The sequence below is a fragment of the Felis catus genome, chromosome B2, assembly GCF_018350175.1.
Source record: "Felis catus isolate Fca126 chromosome B2, F.catus_Fca126_mat1.0, whole genome shotgun sequence".
NCBI classification, from domain to species: domain Eukaryota; kingdom Metazoa; phylum Chordata; class Mammalia; order Carnivora; family Felidae; genus Felis; species Felis catus.
In genome coordinates, this window is record NC_058372.1 from 37,333,600 (window position 1) to 37,351,984 (window position 18,385).

Sequence of the window (18,385 nt, forward strand, 5' to 3'; positions counted from 1 at the left end):
TTCTAGAGAAAATTATTCCTTAGCAATTACAGTTTTCACACCAGTGATAAATAGTGTATATGTATATATACATACACACACATCAGGCTCAAACTCTTCTTAAAACTTTTACATGCTAAAGAAGCAATATATATTACATAAGTGGGAAACATCAGATATATGAGTATTTTATGGTTATTTGAATTCTTTGTATTAGGATCTATATTGGTAATTCTCTGTTTCAATGATCTTTCCCCCCTTAACAAAAACAACAAAGCATAAACTTTGAGAGTATTTTGGTAAGCTGGAGGTTGGCCAGGAATCTGATTTTTCTTTCAACCCTTATTTATTTCTGCAAGTTTTCCTTGAAGCTGTATGTGGAGAAAGATGGATGATGATAAATGTATCAGGCAAGGATGTGTGGAGGCAGGAGCCTGGCTGCTGGAGATTAAAATCAGTACAGACCTCCTGGAAAGCAGTTGGGCAAAACTTACTGAAATTAAGTATCCTAGATAGACACATCGCAGGACATTTCTAGAAAAAGTCCACAAGTGGACATGTATAATAATGTTTACGGCAATATTGTGTGTGGAGCTGAAGGCGACCATCATAGGTTGGCTTCTCTGGACACAGACTGAGATGGAGATCTGCTTGTGCGCCCCCCTCCCTGAGGGCATGACCTTGGTTGAGGCAGCTGCCTTCTGCCAGGACAATTTCTGGGGAGGGACAGTGTGGTGAGAGCCCTTAGTAGCCAATACTCCAGACAGCTGTGGGATTGAGTGCCTGGGCCTTAGAGAAGAAACTGGTGGTACATCACAACATCCACTATAGACGCCTAAGAATCCTAAGAAGTAGTGGATGAGCACAGTGGAATACTACTGCTCACCCTTCTAGGGTGCAATCTGGTGACACTTGGTCATGTCAAGTGTGTGATACCTTCTGAACCATAAGCCCACTCCTGAGTATATATCCCAGAGAAATTTGCAAACAGGTCCATGGACATGTACAAAGATATTGCTCATAGTATTGTTGGCAGTAGTAGGAGGTTGAAAGCAACCTGGGAGTCTGTCCTGGGGGAATAGATGAGCTAAATATTGTAGACACCTATCATGGAACACAATGCAGCACTTGGAAGAAATGATCCATATAGTATCATGCATAGATCTTAAAAACTTAGTGCTGAGTGCACAGCTTAAAAAAAATAAAATGAGATCTAGAAAGCAATACATGCATATTTCACAAGGACATAGATCAAGCACATTTAAATAGATGCCCTCAGAGGGAAGGAGACTGGGAGTGGAGATCAGGGATGAATGGGGAAAAACTAACATAAAGGGGGCCGAGACTTATAAGAAAAATAAAGGAATATAGTAACTCACCTCTATATCTGAGGTTTAAAGGAAAAAAAAAAAGATGTCTTTGAAAGTATACTTTGTGTTAGAATATTGTAAAACTACCTAAAATTGGAGGTTTAGCACTGGAGACTCTGAGAAGTGGTTAGATTCTGCATATACATTGCATTGCATTGTACAGATGGTACCAGCAGAATGCTGATGATAAGGGAAGAGGGGTCAAGGGCCACTCTTGTTTTGACCTAAATAACTGATTAGAGAATAAGACCATTTACAGAGGAGAAGGGCTGCAGATGGAATGAGTTTTATTGGCTGGGGCTGGAAATTAGGAGTTCTGCTATGATCATGTAACTTTTGAGACGTCCACAAGACACCCAATTGGAGTTGTCCAAGACTGTAAGTTCCCCAAAGGCTATGCCTCATTACATCACTGTCAGATTCTTAGCACCTAGTGCAGAACCTAGAACATATTAGGGGCCTCAATAAATATTTGTTGATTAAGAGAATGAAGAAGGGTAAACATGGCAGTTGGATTTACAGGTCTGGAGCTCAAGAGAGAGGTCAGGGATGGAGAAAAAGAGTTGAAATTTGTCAGCATATAAAACAGCCTTTGAGGTCCAGATAATAGATGAGAGCATCATCTAAGAAGAAAGTGTAGAGAAAGAAAACAACAGAAAACAAGCTAAGGACAGGGTCCTGAGTACTTTAAAGTATCAGGAAAGAAGAAATGGTCAACTGAGAAGGCTCAAGGAAGATAAGGAAAGAGATTTTACCTGTACTTAGTATTCGCTTGATAAACCTTTGAAAAATGCAACTACTTAAAAAATATGCAATGTACAGAAAAATGTATAAAATGTAAACATACAGCTTAATAACTCTCTTTAAATAGACATAGAGCATTTCCAGTTCCCCCAAAGACTCACACATGCCCCCTTCTTCTGCACAACTCAAGATACTCACCAAAATTTCATTCTCACTAAACTTTCACCATCTGAGTAAGTACTGCTTATTAATGTAGTTCAGTTTTGCCTGTTTTTGAACTTCATATAAATGGAACCATGCAGTATGTTGTCATTTTGGTGTTCTGGCTTCTTGTTCTCAACATGGTGTTATGAGATCCATCCATGTTGTGTGTAGCAGTAGTTTACTTGTTTCCTTTACTGTGTTGGGATTCCGTTGTATTATATTGGTGGAAATGAGGATCATTTCCATTTGTAGCTATTACAAATAATGCTTCTGGGGACATTCTCACACAAGGTTCTTAGAGCACATGATTATGCCTTTCTATTAGGAGTGGAATTGCTAGGTTATAGAGTTTATGTACTTTCCATCTTAGTCGGTCACATCAATCTGATTTCCAAAGTGTTTTCCAAAAATACATCCCACAGAAGAATGAGATACCCCGTTTCACCACATCCTCACCAACACTGGGCATCATTAGCCATTCTGGCTAAATGGCTTAAATGTTAGCCATTCTGGTGGGTGTATACTGATATCTCACTTTGGTTTTAATTTTTTTTAATTTTTTAATGTTTGTTTACTTTTGAGAGACAGAGAGAGATAGAGTGGGGGAGGGGCAGAAAGCGAGGGAGGCACAGAATCCAAAGCACGCTCCATGGTCTGAGCTGTCAGCACAGACCCTGATGCGGGGCTCGAACCCATGAGCCGTGAGATCATGACCTGAGCCAGTCAGACACTTAACCGACTGAGCCACCCGGGGGGGGGGGGCCCTCACTTTGGTTTTAATTTTTATTTCTTTGAATGTTAATGGGCTTGAGCACCGTCACATGACATGTTGATTCACTATTTTGGTTTTCTCCTTTGTGACTTGCTTGTACGTTCTTCCTCTATTTCTCTTGGGTTGTCTGTCTTTTTAAAATATTTATTTATAGGAGCTTTTTGCATATTCTGGATGTAAGTTCTTTGTTGATTATGTGACTGCAAATATATTTCCTACTCTGATCCTTGCCCCTTCACTCTCTTATCAGTCTTTTAATATTATACCTGGTATATATATATATATTTTTCTATTCTTTTCATTTCAACATTTCTGTGCATTATGTTTCAGATTTATCTCTTATAAACAAAAAATAGCTGGAATTTTTGACATACAATCTGAAGGTATTTGTCCTTTAACAGGCAAATTAATCACTTTATTGTTGTTGTGATTGCTGCTATGTTTTATTCTATCATCTTATTTTGTGGTTTTCATTAACCGTGCTTTTTTTTGGATTTATTTTCTTCTTTCCTGCTTCAAAAAAGTGTGTTTTTATATTTCTGTACTGGTTTTAAAATTATTCCATTTTTAGTCTTTACATTTTCAAACATGGTTACTTAAGTTAAAAATCTAGCCCTACCTTATAGGCTTTACCTCTGAGCCCTTCTGACTTCTATCTTCCCTCTTACTGCTGTGGAGCATTTTGGTTCCTCCTCATTTTTATTCCCACCCCTGTTATTCATTATAATAATTCTACAGCCAGCGCTAATTTAGATTTACCAGTATGTGTACCAGTACACAGTATGTACAGCCCGTTCCTTCTGGTAGGGGAAGCAGAGGGGGACAGGTGCAGGGACCAGAAGGTTTAATGGGGGAAAATGGAGTTGTTTTCTTCTGACCGTGTCTATGTTCAGAGTGAAATAAGCATCATTGGCTAAGGGGACGCAGGTCATCGGCTGAGGGGAGGGGACAGCAAGTTTGGGACATTTGAAGAAAGAGGAAGAGGTGTGAGGTAGTTGCCGTGGAGAGTGGGGAAAGCAAATATGTGATCCTAAGACATGTATTCGGCCTACCCCACTAGGTTGTAAGTCCATTGAAATAAGAAATAAATCATCTAAGTCTCTGTGTCCTTTCTCTCTAGCACCTAGGGTACACTCAATGCCTGTTTGTTGATGATGCTAAATATAATTTAATCACAGTAGATTGAAAGTTTTATGTGCCCGGAGGTCAGAATCATCTAAGACAGCGTAGACTGGATTGAATTTTTACTGACCCCAGAGCACAACCTGAAAATCAGGAAAAAAGATTTTTTGTACAACACTTTATATCAGCTTAAAAAATTGCTTAGGCATTTTCTAAAAAGTAGAGTTCAAGGAAAGTCCTGATTAACCAACTCTCTTAGTTGGTTTGTCTTTGTTTTATTGAAACTACCTTACTTAAAGGTGGGAGGAATGCCAGTTTGCTGGCAAAGTGAAAGGGATTTCTCAGAGACCTCTTTGCCCTCCACATCAGAACCAGAGGGAGGTCTCTGAAGCAGCTGAAACCTGCTTGAGAGCAAAGGGAGGGAGAGGAAGAGCACCTGTGGCTCAAACTGCTACACCTTCCAGACCTCAAGGTGGGTAGTTCTGCTCTCCGACCCAAACCTGTCTTCCACCTCTTCTACTTCTTCTCTGAACCCCCACACTCAGGGCAACAGAAGAGTAGCAGACTCCCACCGCCTCTCAGAAGCCTGCAAGTCTCCAACCTCTGGGCCTGGGCCCCATCTGGGGATTAACGACTGCCCTGAATGAAAAGTTCATCCTTCCATTTTTCCATTCTTTTGCCCCCGGGCAGCTTCCCCACCTTCCCTCACCCTCCAGCCCCCATTTCTTTCTCTCAGTCTCTTTCCTAACTTTCCTTAGAGTTGCTCCACCTTCAGTGGCTCCAAGTCTCTGACCATTGAGATGCCCTGACCCTTAGTGCCTCTGAATCTGTACTTGGTCCTGCACCCCTTTCAGCTTCCTGTCTCATCCATTCCTTCCCTCACTCATTCCTGTGCCTAGCTCTGACCTGTTCCAGATGGCTCCTCTGTAACCAGAGTGGAGAGTTTGGGTCTCTGGCTATACACGAGGTTACCATGAAACTCTATTGAAGAAGGCTACAGAAAGCACCATGGAGTCCACATGCTGCCTTCCCTTATCCTAGTCGCGGCTTCGGTCGTACCTTCTAACCTGCTGGCCTAACCTTTGCTCTGACCATGCCATCCACAGTGAGACTCAGTTTAATTGTGTATCAGTGCCTTCAAATTGGATCCTCTCTCCCTATGACTTACAATTTGGGGCTTGTCTTTGAACCCTTGTTTGTTTTCTCTGTTCTCAGCACCTTACAGTGTGTCTCCCCTAAAACCAACAATTGTAGAACTTTATTTATTGTCCTTAGAAGACGAGTGCTTTTCTTTGCGAGGTACATTCCAGAGTCTCCCAGAGTAATTCCATGTTGACTTCTTATTCCTTACTTTGACTGTCCCCCCAAATATCCTCCAAATTTGGTGAAACTCAGATGTGTGTGTTTGTTTACTAATAAAGTGATAGAAAAACGGGAAGAAACTCTGTTTTGCTTTTATAGATATATGTCAGCTGGTACTAAAGAACTCAGTGTGGTCACTGTTGTCTGTGTGCCGATGACCCTGTGGCCATCATCCTCCCTAACCATCCACATCACTAAAAACATAATCTTTCATTTTTAAAAATGTTTTAACGTTTATTTGGTTTTGAAAGGGAGGGAGAGACACACACAGACAGAGTGTGAGCAGTGGTGCAGTGAGAGAAGGAGACACAGAATCGGAAGCAGGCTCCAGGCTCTGGGCTGTCAGCACAGAGCCCAACGCGGGGCTCAAACTCACGAACCGTGAGATCATGACCTGAGCTGAAACCAGATGCTTAACCGACTGAGCCACCCAGGCGCCCCCGAACATAATCTTTCTAATTACTGACCATGATCATAGCACTGTTCTCTTTAATAGCTTTCAACTGCTCCTCATTTCTTAAATTAACACCAATCATCACCCAGACATCACCTGGACGTATTTACCCTAGATTTCATCCCTCAACCCACCTCACATTTTTGTATCAATTATTCTGTGCCTTTGCTGGTGTCATCTCCCCAGTCACACTAGATCCCCTATCAAATCCTGTCCTTTAAGGTTTCTCTCCAAAATCACCTCCAAGATAAAGCCTTACCTGACATCCAGCTGTCTATTCTTTCTTCCTGCTTTAAGCTTCCTTAGTGCTTTGCTCATTTTTGTTTCCTTTGGCTCTCCTCTTATTGCACTTTGCATTGTGGTTTATTATGTAATTGACCTATTCCTTCATTGGGTCACAAGCTCCTGGAAGGAAAGAACCATGTGTGACTCACCTTCTCATTCTGTTCCAGTCCTAAGCTCTGTGCCTTGTGTGCAGGAGTTGACTAGGATGGAAATGGAGAGGGGGGTGGGGTGGGGAGGGGAGGAGACAGAAGAGAGAATCAGTTCATAGGTCATTTCAGAGTAATCACTGGACCTAAAAAGAGCTGGAAAAAGGATATGGAAGGAAGGGACTAGAGAAAGTATAACTGACTGAAGTAAAGCACAGTCCCCGTCTCTTTTTGCATTGAATCCTCCCAGTGATTCAGGCATCCTGCCTGCACTTCTGTTCCTCCTGTCTTCCCATTATTTCCCTTCCTGCTGAGAAAATTGCTCTGTTAGACACTGAAGTCATTGCCTCAAATCTGGCTCCTAGGCATTCAACATTATTTTTTTCCCCTCTTCAGAATAAGCCTATTCACACCAAGTATATATTTGTTCTCTTGCTTTTACATTACAGATAATCAATTCATATGGAATGAGAAAAGGATGTCTTAAGGCGAACAATAAGACAGTTGGATACATTTGCTTCTTGTGGCCAGGGACATAACTTAATTAACAGAGTGAGCTCTCCAGCTCAGGGCAGGAGGGGAGACAATTGTTAAGAAAATTTTCTGGCCTTGTGTGGTGCGCAGGGCTGCTGTGAACCACCCTGAGCACAGCACAGCCTCCCCCCCCGCCCACCCCAGCCGTGGCGCGAGCCCTGTTTGGGGGCAAAGGGAGGCGGTGGAAATGCCCAAATACTCTCTGGTGTTTGTGGTTATTGCCTTATCTCCTCTGCAGTGTGTTCCCATTAGTCTTCAAAAGTGGGATTGAGGGTCGTGAGTTTACTGGAGCAGAGAGCCGGGCTTGCAAGCCCGGCTCTCTCCTCTTCACTGTTAGCAAGTACCTTCTTTGGTGTCCAAGAGAGGCTAGGACTTCACTGTTTTTGTGCCGTGTGGCCTCTCTCTTTTCTTCATACTTGTGCTAATTATTTCTGTCAGTGATTTTCTTAAGGTATTTTCAAACCCAATATAAAAATATACTAAAATGGAAATAAGGTGACCCTTCCTTCCTTATAGTGGCAGTTCTCACTGAGATGTTCATCACTTTTATTTCTTCCATTTTCTCCCCCATATAGGTCTGGTTCAGTGAGAAGATGTTTGAACCATCGTTCCAGTTTTATACCGGGTATAAAATCCCCTTGTGCAAAACCCTGGATCAGTATTTTGAGTACATCCAGTCATTGCCATCCCTAGATAACCCCGAAGTCTTTGGGCTGCACCCTAATGCCGATATCACGTAAGTTCCTGGCATTTTTTATATTTTAAGGAATCATTTGTAACTCAGCCTGGCAGAGACTGTGCATTTCATTTTCTCTCTTAATTCCTCTCCTTTCACTTCTTTTTATTTTGCTGTGAAAAATATTGTCACTTCCTGTCCTCCAATTACACCTTTGTCATATCTTGGCCTCCTTTTCCCTCAGTAAATCCTGATGCTCCGGAGTTTATGACAATGCTAAAGCTCTAATTTGTGCATTGAGTATTTCTGCTCTGCCATGTCATTAAACCAGTTGGTGTTATTGGCATCGATGCCTTCCACTGATAGGACAATGGTCTCCCAGCTTCTTGCCTCTAACCCCCCCCCCAAAAAAAATCCATTAAAAATAGTGGTCATACTCATAAATATGGAGAACAAACTGAGGGTTCCTGGAGGGGCTGTGGGAGGGGGAATGGACTAAATGGGTAAGGGGCACTAAGGAATCTACTCCTGAAATCGGTGTTGCACTATATGCTAACTAATTTGGATGTAAGTTTAAAAAAATAAAAAATAAAATAAAAAAAATAATGATCATAAACAGAGTCTAAAAAGGCCAGGGGGATAGAGAGAGGAGGAGGAGGAATTGTGTTTCTGCTTGATCCTCTCTTTTGTGGCCCCTGTCTCCTTATTTCCTCACCTGCCTCCTTCTGTCACTAATGCCCACGATGGGCATAGAGCACAGAGCATGGATACAGAGCTGGGAGGAGAAGCTATGGGTCTCAGCTCAACATGAGGTCCCTGCTCTGGTCGCTGAGGTAAGAGATGATGAGTGAAGACACAAGAAATTCACCCAAATCCCAAGCCCCTTCTCAGACCCATCTTTTGGCTGAAGGAGCCTGAAAACAAGGCTATCCAGTTCCACAGAGAGGGCGCCAAGAAGCCCCAGCTGGGATTCTCCTCCAGATGGTCATTGCCTCCGGCCCATCGATGAAGAACCATAAAGTTTGTGTCTAGGAGAGTGGTTTCAAGGAATGGGAGAAAGCGAGACTCCTCTGGCAGATTTTAAGCTGGGATGACCGATCGAGAAGGAGTGGGGTGTGCCTCTCTCCTAGTCACTCACCTGCCACTGCAACTGTCACAACTCTGCAAAGGGGCACAGGCATTTCCCACCTTCCGGTTCCCTGCCCTTGCCCAGCATCCCTGGAGTCCCAGCCTCCCTCTGCCACGTTGTTTCTCTGCCCCTGAATATACACTTTGTCCCTTGCATGAGGCTTGGCTTCCTGGCTTTTGTCACCCATACAAATTCTAACCTCTCCAGATCCTCCCATCTCTCCCATGCTATTTTTCACCTTCAAAGACGTGGGCGTGAGCCAGAAGAGCCGTGAATGGCTAACACTCTTCAGATCCTGTGATGGAACCATGATGCCTCTTTGGTGATGGCTCTGGCTGTTATTTGAAGAGGCTGTCATAAGTTTGCCGGAGACAGAAAAGAGGTGAAGAAGTAAAAAGGATTCCTCGGGGATCCATTTGGAATCAACTGGAGAAGGAACACGGAGAAATAGTTTTACTTTGGCTGAAACTTTAAAAATCTGAGGCAGACTACGTCACTCCTCTGTTCAGAACCCTCCTAAGGCTCCTGTCTCACTCCATGTCAAGGTCAAAGGCAGACAGTGACCTACAGGTGACCTGCAAGGCCCAGTAAGACCACCTGCCCCCAGGAGGTTGGCCTCCTCTGCCCTTTCCCTCACTCACTGCTCAGCTTTAGCTCCTGCTAGCTTCCTGGTACTCAGGCCAGATGCCTTCCCCCCCCCTCCCCCCCCCCCGCCACCACCACCACGGGATACTTGTACTTCCCGAAACGTCCTTCCCCCTGGATATCATGGCTCACCTTTTCACCTCTTCCGGCCTTTTCTTAAATGTCACCTTTCCAATGATGTCTTCCCTGGCTGCCCTATTTAAAATTTGCAGATCACTCCCCAGCCCTCACCCCAGACTCTATCCTCCTTGCTACTTTTTTCTTTAGATTGTATCACCAACGGACATACTCCATATTTACTTATTTATACTTGCTATCATCTACCTACCATCATTAAACATAAGCACCATCATGTCTGAAACTTTTGTCTATTTTTACTGCATATCTCTAGTGCTAAACAGTACCTGATGCTCAGGAAATATTTGTTGAATGTGCCGGCAATACTAAATTTCTCTGGGTTGTGAAGAATCTAATGAACGGGAATGATCTTTAGAAATAGCTCATGAGTTCATGTGAATGGGCAGAAAAATGGCACTTGTCAATTAGTAATTGAAGCGGCTCATGTATGAGGACTGTGAACTTTGATTTCATCCTTGGCAAGAGTCCAAGGAGTCATTTAAAGCTGGTACCTAGAGAATCGGATCCTGTTGGGTGCTGTGTAGGATTCTGCCAAGGAATATATATTAAAGCAGGGTTGAAATCATCTCATCCTGACTTACCCATATGACTGTGGCAGTTTGGGCCGTCAGCTCTCAAGAAAGCTAAATGAGAGCTAGAGAAGGTCCAGGGGCACCTGGGTGGCTCAGTCGGTTAAGCATCTGACTTTGTCACAGGTCATGCTTTCACAGTTTGTGGGTTCGAACCCCACATTGGGCTCTGTGCTGACAGCGCAGAGCCTGGAGCCTGCTTCAAATTTTGTGTCTTCCTCTCTCTCTGCTCCTCCCCTGCTTATGCTCTTTCTCTGTCTCTCAAAAATAAATAAATGTTAGAAGAAGAAAAAGAAGAAGAAGAAGAAGAAGAAGAAGAAGAAGAAGAAGAAGAGGAAGAAGAAGAAGAAAAGGTCCAGAGAAGTGCAACTAAAATGCAATCCAGATGGGAGGCGATGGTAGAGATTTTTTTCCCTTGACTTTTTATTTTGAACTATTACAAACCCTCAGAAAAGTTGCAAGTACAGTCAACACTACAGACCCTTCACCCAGAGTCACCAATCGTTAACATTTTGTACCATTTGCCTTTTCTCTTTCTGTATGTATATTTTTGTATATTTATATATCTACAGTTACATCTGTATGTGACCACATCTATTTCTGTGCGTGTGTGTGTGTGTGTGTGCGCGCGTGAGCACTTGTAACCCCTCTCAATGGACAGAGCTAAGAAATAAGCACTTTTAAAAACATCATGAGCTAATACTAATAACTCCAATTCCAAATGTTCACCTCATGTCTCTTCCTTGTCTTCCCTCATTTCAGTATTGTTATCTCCTTTCTCCCATGGGAAGAACTCTGGTTCCCAGGAAGTTCAATATATTTACTCATTTGCTCCGAATCACTCCACCAGTACCACTACCAACAACAAATGTATTAAGTGGAGGTCAAGATTTCTTTGCAGTTCTTGCTGTCCCTAGAATACATCCGGCTGAGGTTGTCAGAGTACTATATTCAAAACTCACTCAGATTGTTTTTTCTGTGTGGTTATGCTATCAGTTAGGTAGATAGGTACATTCATTTGTTTCTGTTCATATTACACTGAGTTTTTGTCCCTCCTTGTTGGTTATTTTAAATATGTGAGACACGGGCATGGCTTGAAAGTCACAACTACATAATAAGGTATTCTCACACCTTTCCAACCCATTTCCCCTTTCCTCTACGGGCAAGCAAATGCATTCGTTTCTGGGTTATCATCCCTGTTTCTTTTTTCTCATACATAGATACACATATGTTCTTATTACCTTTTTTCTTAAATGAAGTTGTCATACTATATATATATATATATATACATATATATATATATACTTTTGTGTCTTGTCTTCTCCAATTAAAAGTGTATCTTGTAATCACTCCATTCTATGTTCCCATGTCTTCCTCACTATTTTTTTTTTTACACCTGCATGCTCCTCCATTGTTAACATGTATCATAGTTTATTCATCCATTCTCCTATGGGTGGGCATTTAGGTTGTTTCCAATATTTTGCTACCCCAAATAATTCCTCAATTAATGATCTCATGGTTCTGGTTTCTCATGTGGTTGGAGATGTATTTTTTAGGGTAATTCGGTACAGGTAGAGTTGCTATATCAGGGCTTAGTAAATTTTGCCAACCCCCCTTCCATAGGGCTATTCACTCTCACCAACAACGTGACGAGGCCCTTTCTTCACAGCCTCATCAACAGAGTGTGGGTGAAGCTTCTGAATTTTCACCAATATGACAAGTGAGAAATGGTATCTCGGCATAGTTTTATTTTATTTTTTTTTTATTTTTTATTTTTTTTCAACGTTTATTTATTTTTCGGACAGAGAGAGACAGAGCATGAACGGGGGAGGGGCAGAGAGAGAGGGAGACACAGAATCGGAAACAGGCTCCAGGCTCTGAGCCATCAGCCCAGAGCCCGACGCGGGGCTCGAACTCACGGACCGCGAGATCGTGACCTGGCTGAAGTCGGACGCTTAACCGACTGCGCCACCCAGGCGCCCCTCTCGGCATAGTTTTAATTTGTATTCTCTTATTTTGAGTGAAATGGAGTACGTTTCCCTATATTTGGAGGCTACTTAGACTGAGACTGTCTTGGAGACCCTGTGGATAAATCTGGATGTGGATTGACGCAGGCTGAGATGAGGGATGATGAGAGGATGGAGAGGGTAGAGCAAAGCTGCAGGACACGTCCCGATGGAGACTGGTGGGATTTAGTGAGTAGAGAGAATCGTGTGTCGTTTTCATCCATTCGTTGCTATCTGAGGGGTAGAGAGCACAGCGAGCCTTCTGTCTTTTGGCAGCTCTCTTTACTGCTCTGTCCAAAGGCCTATATGCCATCACTGGCAGGCATGCTATAGATGCCACAGCTATCTTTTCCCAAAATCGAGTGTCAGGATCTTGCAGTCTCTCATCACACTGAGTGAGGTCAAGTAGAAACTGCTGGGCCTCTGCCTTAAATCTCCTAGACAACTGGTTGGCCTGTAAGACCTGTGGCCCTCCTCCCCTGATCTCTCTTCATTCTTAACTTCCCACCTGGTCCGCCCTAGGGTCTTCCCCACTCACACCTCTACTCCTCCTCCCAGGGACCGTGGTCCATTTTTGGTTCCTGCTCAAGTAGTAGCTCTGCGCTTGGTCATTTTCTTAGTCTCTGGATGAGCTTTGCGCTAGGTTTGATTCTTCTTTCCTCTGGGCTCTGAAATATGTGGTGTCTGGGGTTGTAGACATTTGAGCGGACCTTCCTGGAGAGCTGCACTCTAACCCCTCGCTGTTCCCTCACCAGCCACCAGGAGGCAGTAAGCAATAGCAAATGAAGCTTCTCAGCTAAAACCTACCCCTGGTCTCCTCCTAAGGCCACCCTTCCCATTCCAGCAAGAAGTGACTCCCAAGTTCTGCATGAAATGAAAGAAGGAATTGAAGCCTCCCCTGACATTTCTGGTCTGGTGGCTGGGATGGTGGTGGAGTTTGAAACAGGAGTGCATTCGAGGGGACATTGCAGAGTCCTGTTTGGGTGTGTTGAATTAGGAAAGACAAAGGGATGTCTGAGTGGGGAAGAAACATGGATTGGAGCCCAGGTGAGAAGTTTCAAGATATTTGTACAGAAATAATACTCGAAGGTACAAGAGGGGGGTGGACTCTCTAAGATACAGTGAGAAATCTGTGTGAATGTCCCCAGCTAGAAGAATCCTGATCAGTTTATCTGATTGTGCACCCTGTTCAACATTACTCTTTCAGATGAGCTCATGGGCTGTCATTGGGCCATGGTGGGGAACTCTATGTCCCTGCTTATAGAATTTGCACTCTGAAGTTAGCATCCACACAAATTTGAGAGAAGAGAGAAATTTGCAAAAAGAGATAATGATTCTTTCTCTTCCTTAAGAATGCAGGATCCCTGAGGAGGGTGGGTGGGAAATACAGCTGAATAAATGCTTTAAAATAAGTAAAATCTCTCCCAAGAGCTTAGATACCTTGGCGACAGAAACCATAAAAATGCATAGTTTATTCACATTTTATTATCTAGATTTATAAGCTACCAAGGACTCTGCAAATTCAACTATCTCAATGTCAGAAACTGTTATTTATTTTCGCTCTTTTTCTCATTAACGATTATGCATATTTTTCTACCTTCTGAAATTTATCAGATGTCTTATTACAACTTTTATATTCATTTGTATGCACGATGAATTTAATTGTATTCCTTTTAGCATTAGCTGAAATTTGAGTTTCAGATTTTTATTAAAAATGTATGTTTATTGTTATCTCATATGCAAAGATGTATATGAACATAGGCTGATTTGGATGTGATAGTGCACTAATATCTCATTAGATGGTTAATTGCTTATTTATAGACAGTTCTGTTTTGCATTTGTTTTGCATTTTTATCAGCCAAGACCCTGACTGCCACCCAACAGAGGTGACCTAGACAATTGCCCCAAACCACCAAGCTACAAGACCGATATGAGCTTCTTCCCATACTTAGCTCCAAAGAGAAATTTTCTTCTGGAAGTAACTTGGAACCAAAGCTCTTGGAGTATTATAGTTCTCGTTCTTCTCAGAACATTTATAGGGACTGTTTTCCTGAAAGCCTGAAAGGCTTTTGAGGCATATAGAGATATTCACAGTTCTCCATAATAGCTAGCTAACTAGGCTTCTGCCTTTCCTCACTCAGCAAACATAAAATCACATTGTGGATAAAGAAATGTGAGTTGTACAGCCCTGGCATCCTGTGCCTCATAAAATTATGTGGTGGGGAGGTGATCTGGAGATCTTGTCTAGCTCTTCTGCAAAATGGGTCAGCTTTTCAGGACTTCGTACCCACATCCATGTCCTGAGGACTATTTTCATATCACCTCATAAAAAAAAATAAAATCAGCCACCGAGAAAATGACTTCTTAGGTGAGATCTAGCAGCAGTAGCATATCCATTGGCCCCTCCCTGGAGCACTGGTGAACATGGCCAGTGCCGGCCACGAGCATGATGGTCATGTCTGCAGTGGTGTCCACTGTTGGCACTCAGCCTCTGGTGCAGAGTGTATTTCCAAAGAGGCAACAGACTGGAGGTGAGCCAAGAGCTCCTGAGAATCACAGATAGGAGGTCTTTCCCTTCTTTTGTTTGGCGTTAGAACAGGCACAAAGAATGAACTCTGATTTTTGTTGTGTGAATGGAAATTTACTGTGGTTTTATTCTCCTCAACCTTTAAAGATCTGTGCTTAAATATCATACTGAAAACAGTTGTCCTTTACCCTCAAATGATGTCTTTCTGATTCTCCTGTGTTTTGAGAGCATATGACTTATATATGTTTCCCTTTGTATGTGGAAATGTGCCAGGAAGTAGGTAATGATAGTAGGTAACGTGCCAGGAAGTGATAATGATAATTTACTATGCTTTTACCATAAGAAGAAACAAATAATTAAATTTTCATGCCCTTTAAATATTGGAGAATTGCTCTCCTTTACATTTGAGGTTTAATAAAAGTCAAGCCAATTGGCCTGAATTCAACAAACAAATATTTATTGAGAACTTACTTGGTAGCCAACTCAGGATACAGAGATTAGTAAAATGCAGTCTTTGACCTTGGAGGTCATCATGTATTAGGGAAAATAAATGAGTGGCAAATGGTTATGTAATACAACATGACAGACTCTAAAATCAGGATTATATATAACATACACACACACACACACACACACACACACACACACACACACAATGCTATGAGAACAAAGGCGAAGGAGCAATAAATTGCAGCTTAGGTATTAAAGTTAAGCTATCGAGAGAGGCCTCTTCTGAGCTGTGACTCAATGAATGTGCAGGAGTTCTCAGGGGAGGGTAGGATTAGGGAGGAAAGGACTGTAGCCCTGGGGACAAGAAAGACAGCGCAAGGAAAGAGGAAGATAATGAGCAGTAAAGGGCGTATACAGATATCGAGTCATCAAATTGTACACCTTAAATATATATAATTTAAAAAAAATTAAAAAAATAAAATGATTTAGCATAGTGAAAATCAAATGCATAGCTTAGGGTACATACATGGAAGAGCCCAAGGAGGGGCATGACGGTGTAAAGTGTGTGCGTGTGCTATGTGTGAGGGACCAAGTCCACCCAAGTCTGGAGCGTGGTGGAGAGGGGATTCAAGAAAGGAGCATCCTAACCGTGAGGCTGATGCACATGCAGAGACTGTTTTTCCAAGATGTGGGGCACCATGAAGATGCTGGAAATTTCTAGATGGATGCTAGAAGTGATGTGGAAATAGGCCTTGGAAACCAGGAAGAGCTGGAGAGTGGCATCAGGTGGAGACTATCTCTGAAGTCTGTAGATCAGCAGCTGGGTGAAGACACTGATATTGTTAAAAGGAGATGGGACAGACTGGGGCGAAGGGAGAATGGGAACAATGAGGTGGGTTTTGGAACTGTTTGATTTAACTAACAGGGAGTCCTGGGAGTCAGCAGAAATATGGATACGTGGAGATTATGATAAAGCCAGAGGTTTCATGTTATCCAGACTTGCTTGGAGTTTCACAGCCCTCAGTGAGACAGTGACAGTGATACCTACATCTTCTCTAACACAGCAGTCTGCCAACATTGTCTGTCTTTACTGTATCTAATGCTAGAATAAGATCTAATGCTAGAATATAAATCACACAGAAGTTTACATTTCTGAGAACTGTGTATAATAATACGTGGATCCTCGACTTTTGATGACTCCATTTTGTTGTCACATTAGCTATTTTCATAGGTTTTCCCCTTAGGAGTTACTTGTATCTTATACTTTATATGACTTTTAAAAACTGGGATAGCACCATACTTCAAAATTCAGGAATGAGTTGCAAGTGCTTTTTGTCCCATTTTACTAGAATTTTTAATTACCAATATACATGTTCAATTTTGTGTGTGCCTGATTTGGTCATCTTTCTACTTTTTAAATGAATGTCTTTGGGAGGATATTCTAAAACTCCCAACAGCTGAGTAGAGGTTGCTCATAAAAAAATAATCAAAAATGAATTTTAAATTCTGTGTAAAATTATACAAAATCAATTTTCATTTAATTTTATTCAACATCAGCTTTTACCTTATTGGCCTTTATTGTGAAACTTATATGTTTAAAGGTAATATGGAGTTAATACACCAACTCTGGTTGGGTTACAAACATTCACTGGGTTTGACAAAGAACCCTCATAATCACTGTAGCTGACTGTAAGTCCAGCTCATAGAGCATAGTGGCAGATGTATTTACCTTAGCCACAACTTTTGGAAAGGATGCAGTTGTTTGAATATGTACATTTGGGGCCAGATGCATTATTCTACCTGCTAATCAAATGAAAATTCTTGCAGAGTCTGGGTGGCTCAGTCCGTTGAGCATGCAACTTTGGCTCAGGTCATGATTTCATGGTCCATGAGATCGAGCCTCTCATCGGGCTCTGTGCTGACAGTTCAGAGCCTGGATCCTGCTTCAGATTGTGTCTCCCTCTCTCTCTGCCCCTCCCCCCACTCTCACTCTGTCTCTCTCTCTCTCTCTCTCAAAAATAAATAAATATTTTTAAAAACTTAAAAAAAAGAAAATTCTAAAGACACAGCCTCTCTTTCACTCTAAAGCTGATTTCCTAATTGAATTAAAGGCTAGCTGAATAGAATTTCCTCTGTTGACACAAGATGTGGCTTTTTCATAAGCAAAGAAGCCTGGGTAATTTTAGCAGTAGCTCCTTAGTGAGTAAATTTGCACAATTCATGCTAGAGATGAAAAAGAGAAAGTTGTAATTCTTTCTTTCCAAATGCTGTGAGGAAAGGTAGAAGGGGGCCTTTCTGGTGGGGCACAAAGATTACTAGGGATTTGTAAGATGCGTTTCAATGAACCTCAAACATTTGTCACTGATTCATCTCTGTTGAGCCCTTGGTGGGCTTTGCATCTGGGGGCTTATTTTTTCTCATTTTCAAAATGAAAATGGTCTTAATACTCTTTATTATAAAAAAATCATACTTTCTTACTGAGAAAAACAAACATTGTAGAAAGCAGAAAGTAATAATCACAGCACAAGCTCATACAAAAATCCCACTATAAAAAATACCCTTCCAGATCTTTTCCATGCTTGCATGCACAATGTTAACAGAATATTAGGTTTTTGTAACATGCTATTTTTTTTATCGAAGTATAGTTGACACACAATGTTATATTAGTTTCGGGTTTACAACAACATAGTGATCTGACAACTCTATGCATTATGCCTTGCTCACCACAAGTGTAGCTACAATTTGTCACCATACAACGCTAGTACAATCCTATTGACTATATTCACATGCTATACCTTTCATCCTCGCGACTTATTCATTCCATAACTGGAAACCTGTACCTTCCACTCCCCTTTATCCAATTTGCCCATCCTCCCAACCCCCTCTGCTCGGGCAACCACCAGTCTGTTGTCTTTCTTCATGAGTCAGTTTCTGCTGTTGTGTTTTGTTTTGGGTTTTTAGATTCCACATGTAAGGGAAATATGGTATTTGTCTTTCTCCATCTGATTTCTTTCACTTATCATAATACCCTGTAGGTCCATCCATGTTATCACAAATGGCAAGATCTCATTCTTTTTTATGGCTGAGTAATAATTTTAATTGCAGCATTATTTACAATGGCCAAGATATAGAACCAACCTAAGTGACTATTGATTGATGAGGCATATGTATACAGTGGAGTATAAAACAGAATGTTTTATAAAACAGAATGTACCATGCTATTTCATTCCGTAATCTCAATTCAGTAACCTCAACTTACCAATTAATAGAGAG

General features: G+C 41.9%; 1 protein-coding gene across 7 annotated transcripts in view; it reads left to right on the forward strand.

Annotated features, from left to right (window-relative positions):
* DNAH8 (dynein axonemal heavy chain 8) overlaps positions 1 to 18,385 on the forward strand; it is a 330,151-nt gene that overhangs the window by 279,013 nt on the left and 32,753 nt on the right. For all 7 annotated transcript variants that reach the window (XM_045057486.1, XM_019830547.3, XM_045057484.1 and 4 more), the window contains one exon: positions 7,548 to 7,708. In XM_045057486.1, coding sequence (XP_044913421.1) covers positions 7,548 to 7,708 — 161 coding nt within the window. The remainder of the gene's footprint in view (positions 1 to 7,547; positions 7,709 to 18,385) is intronic.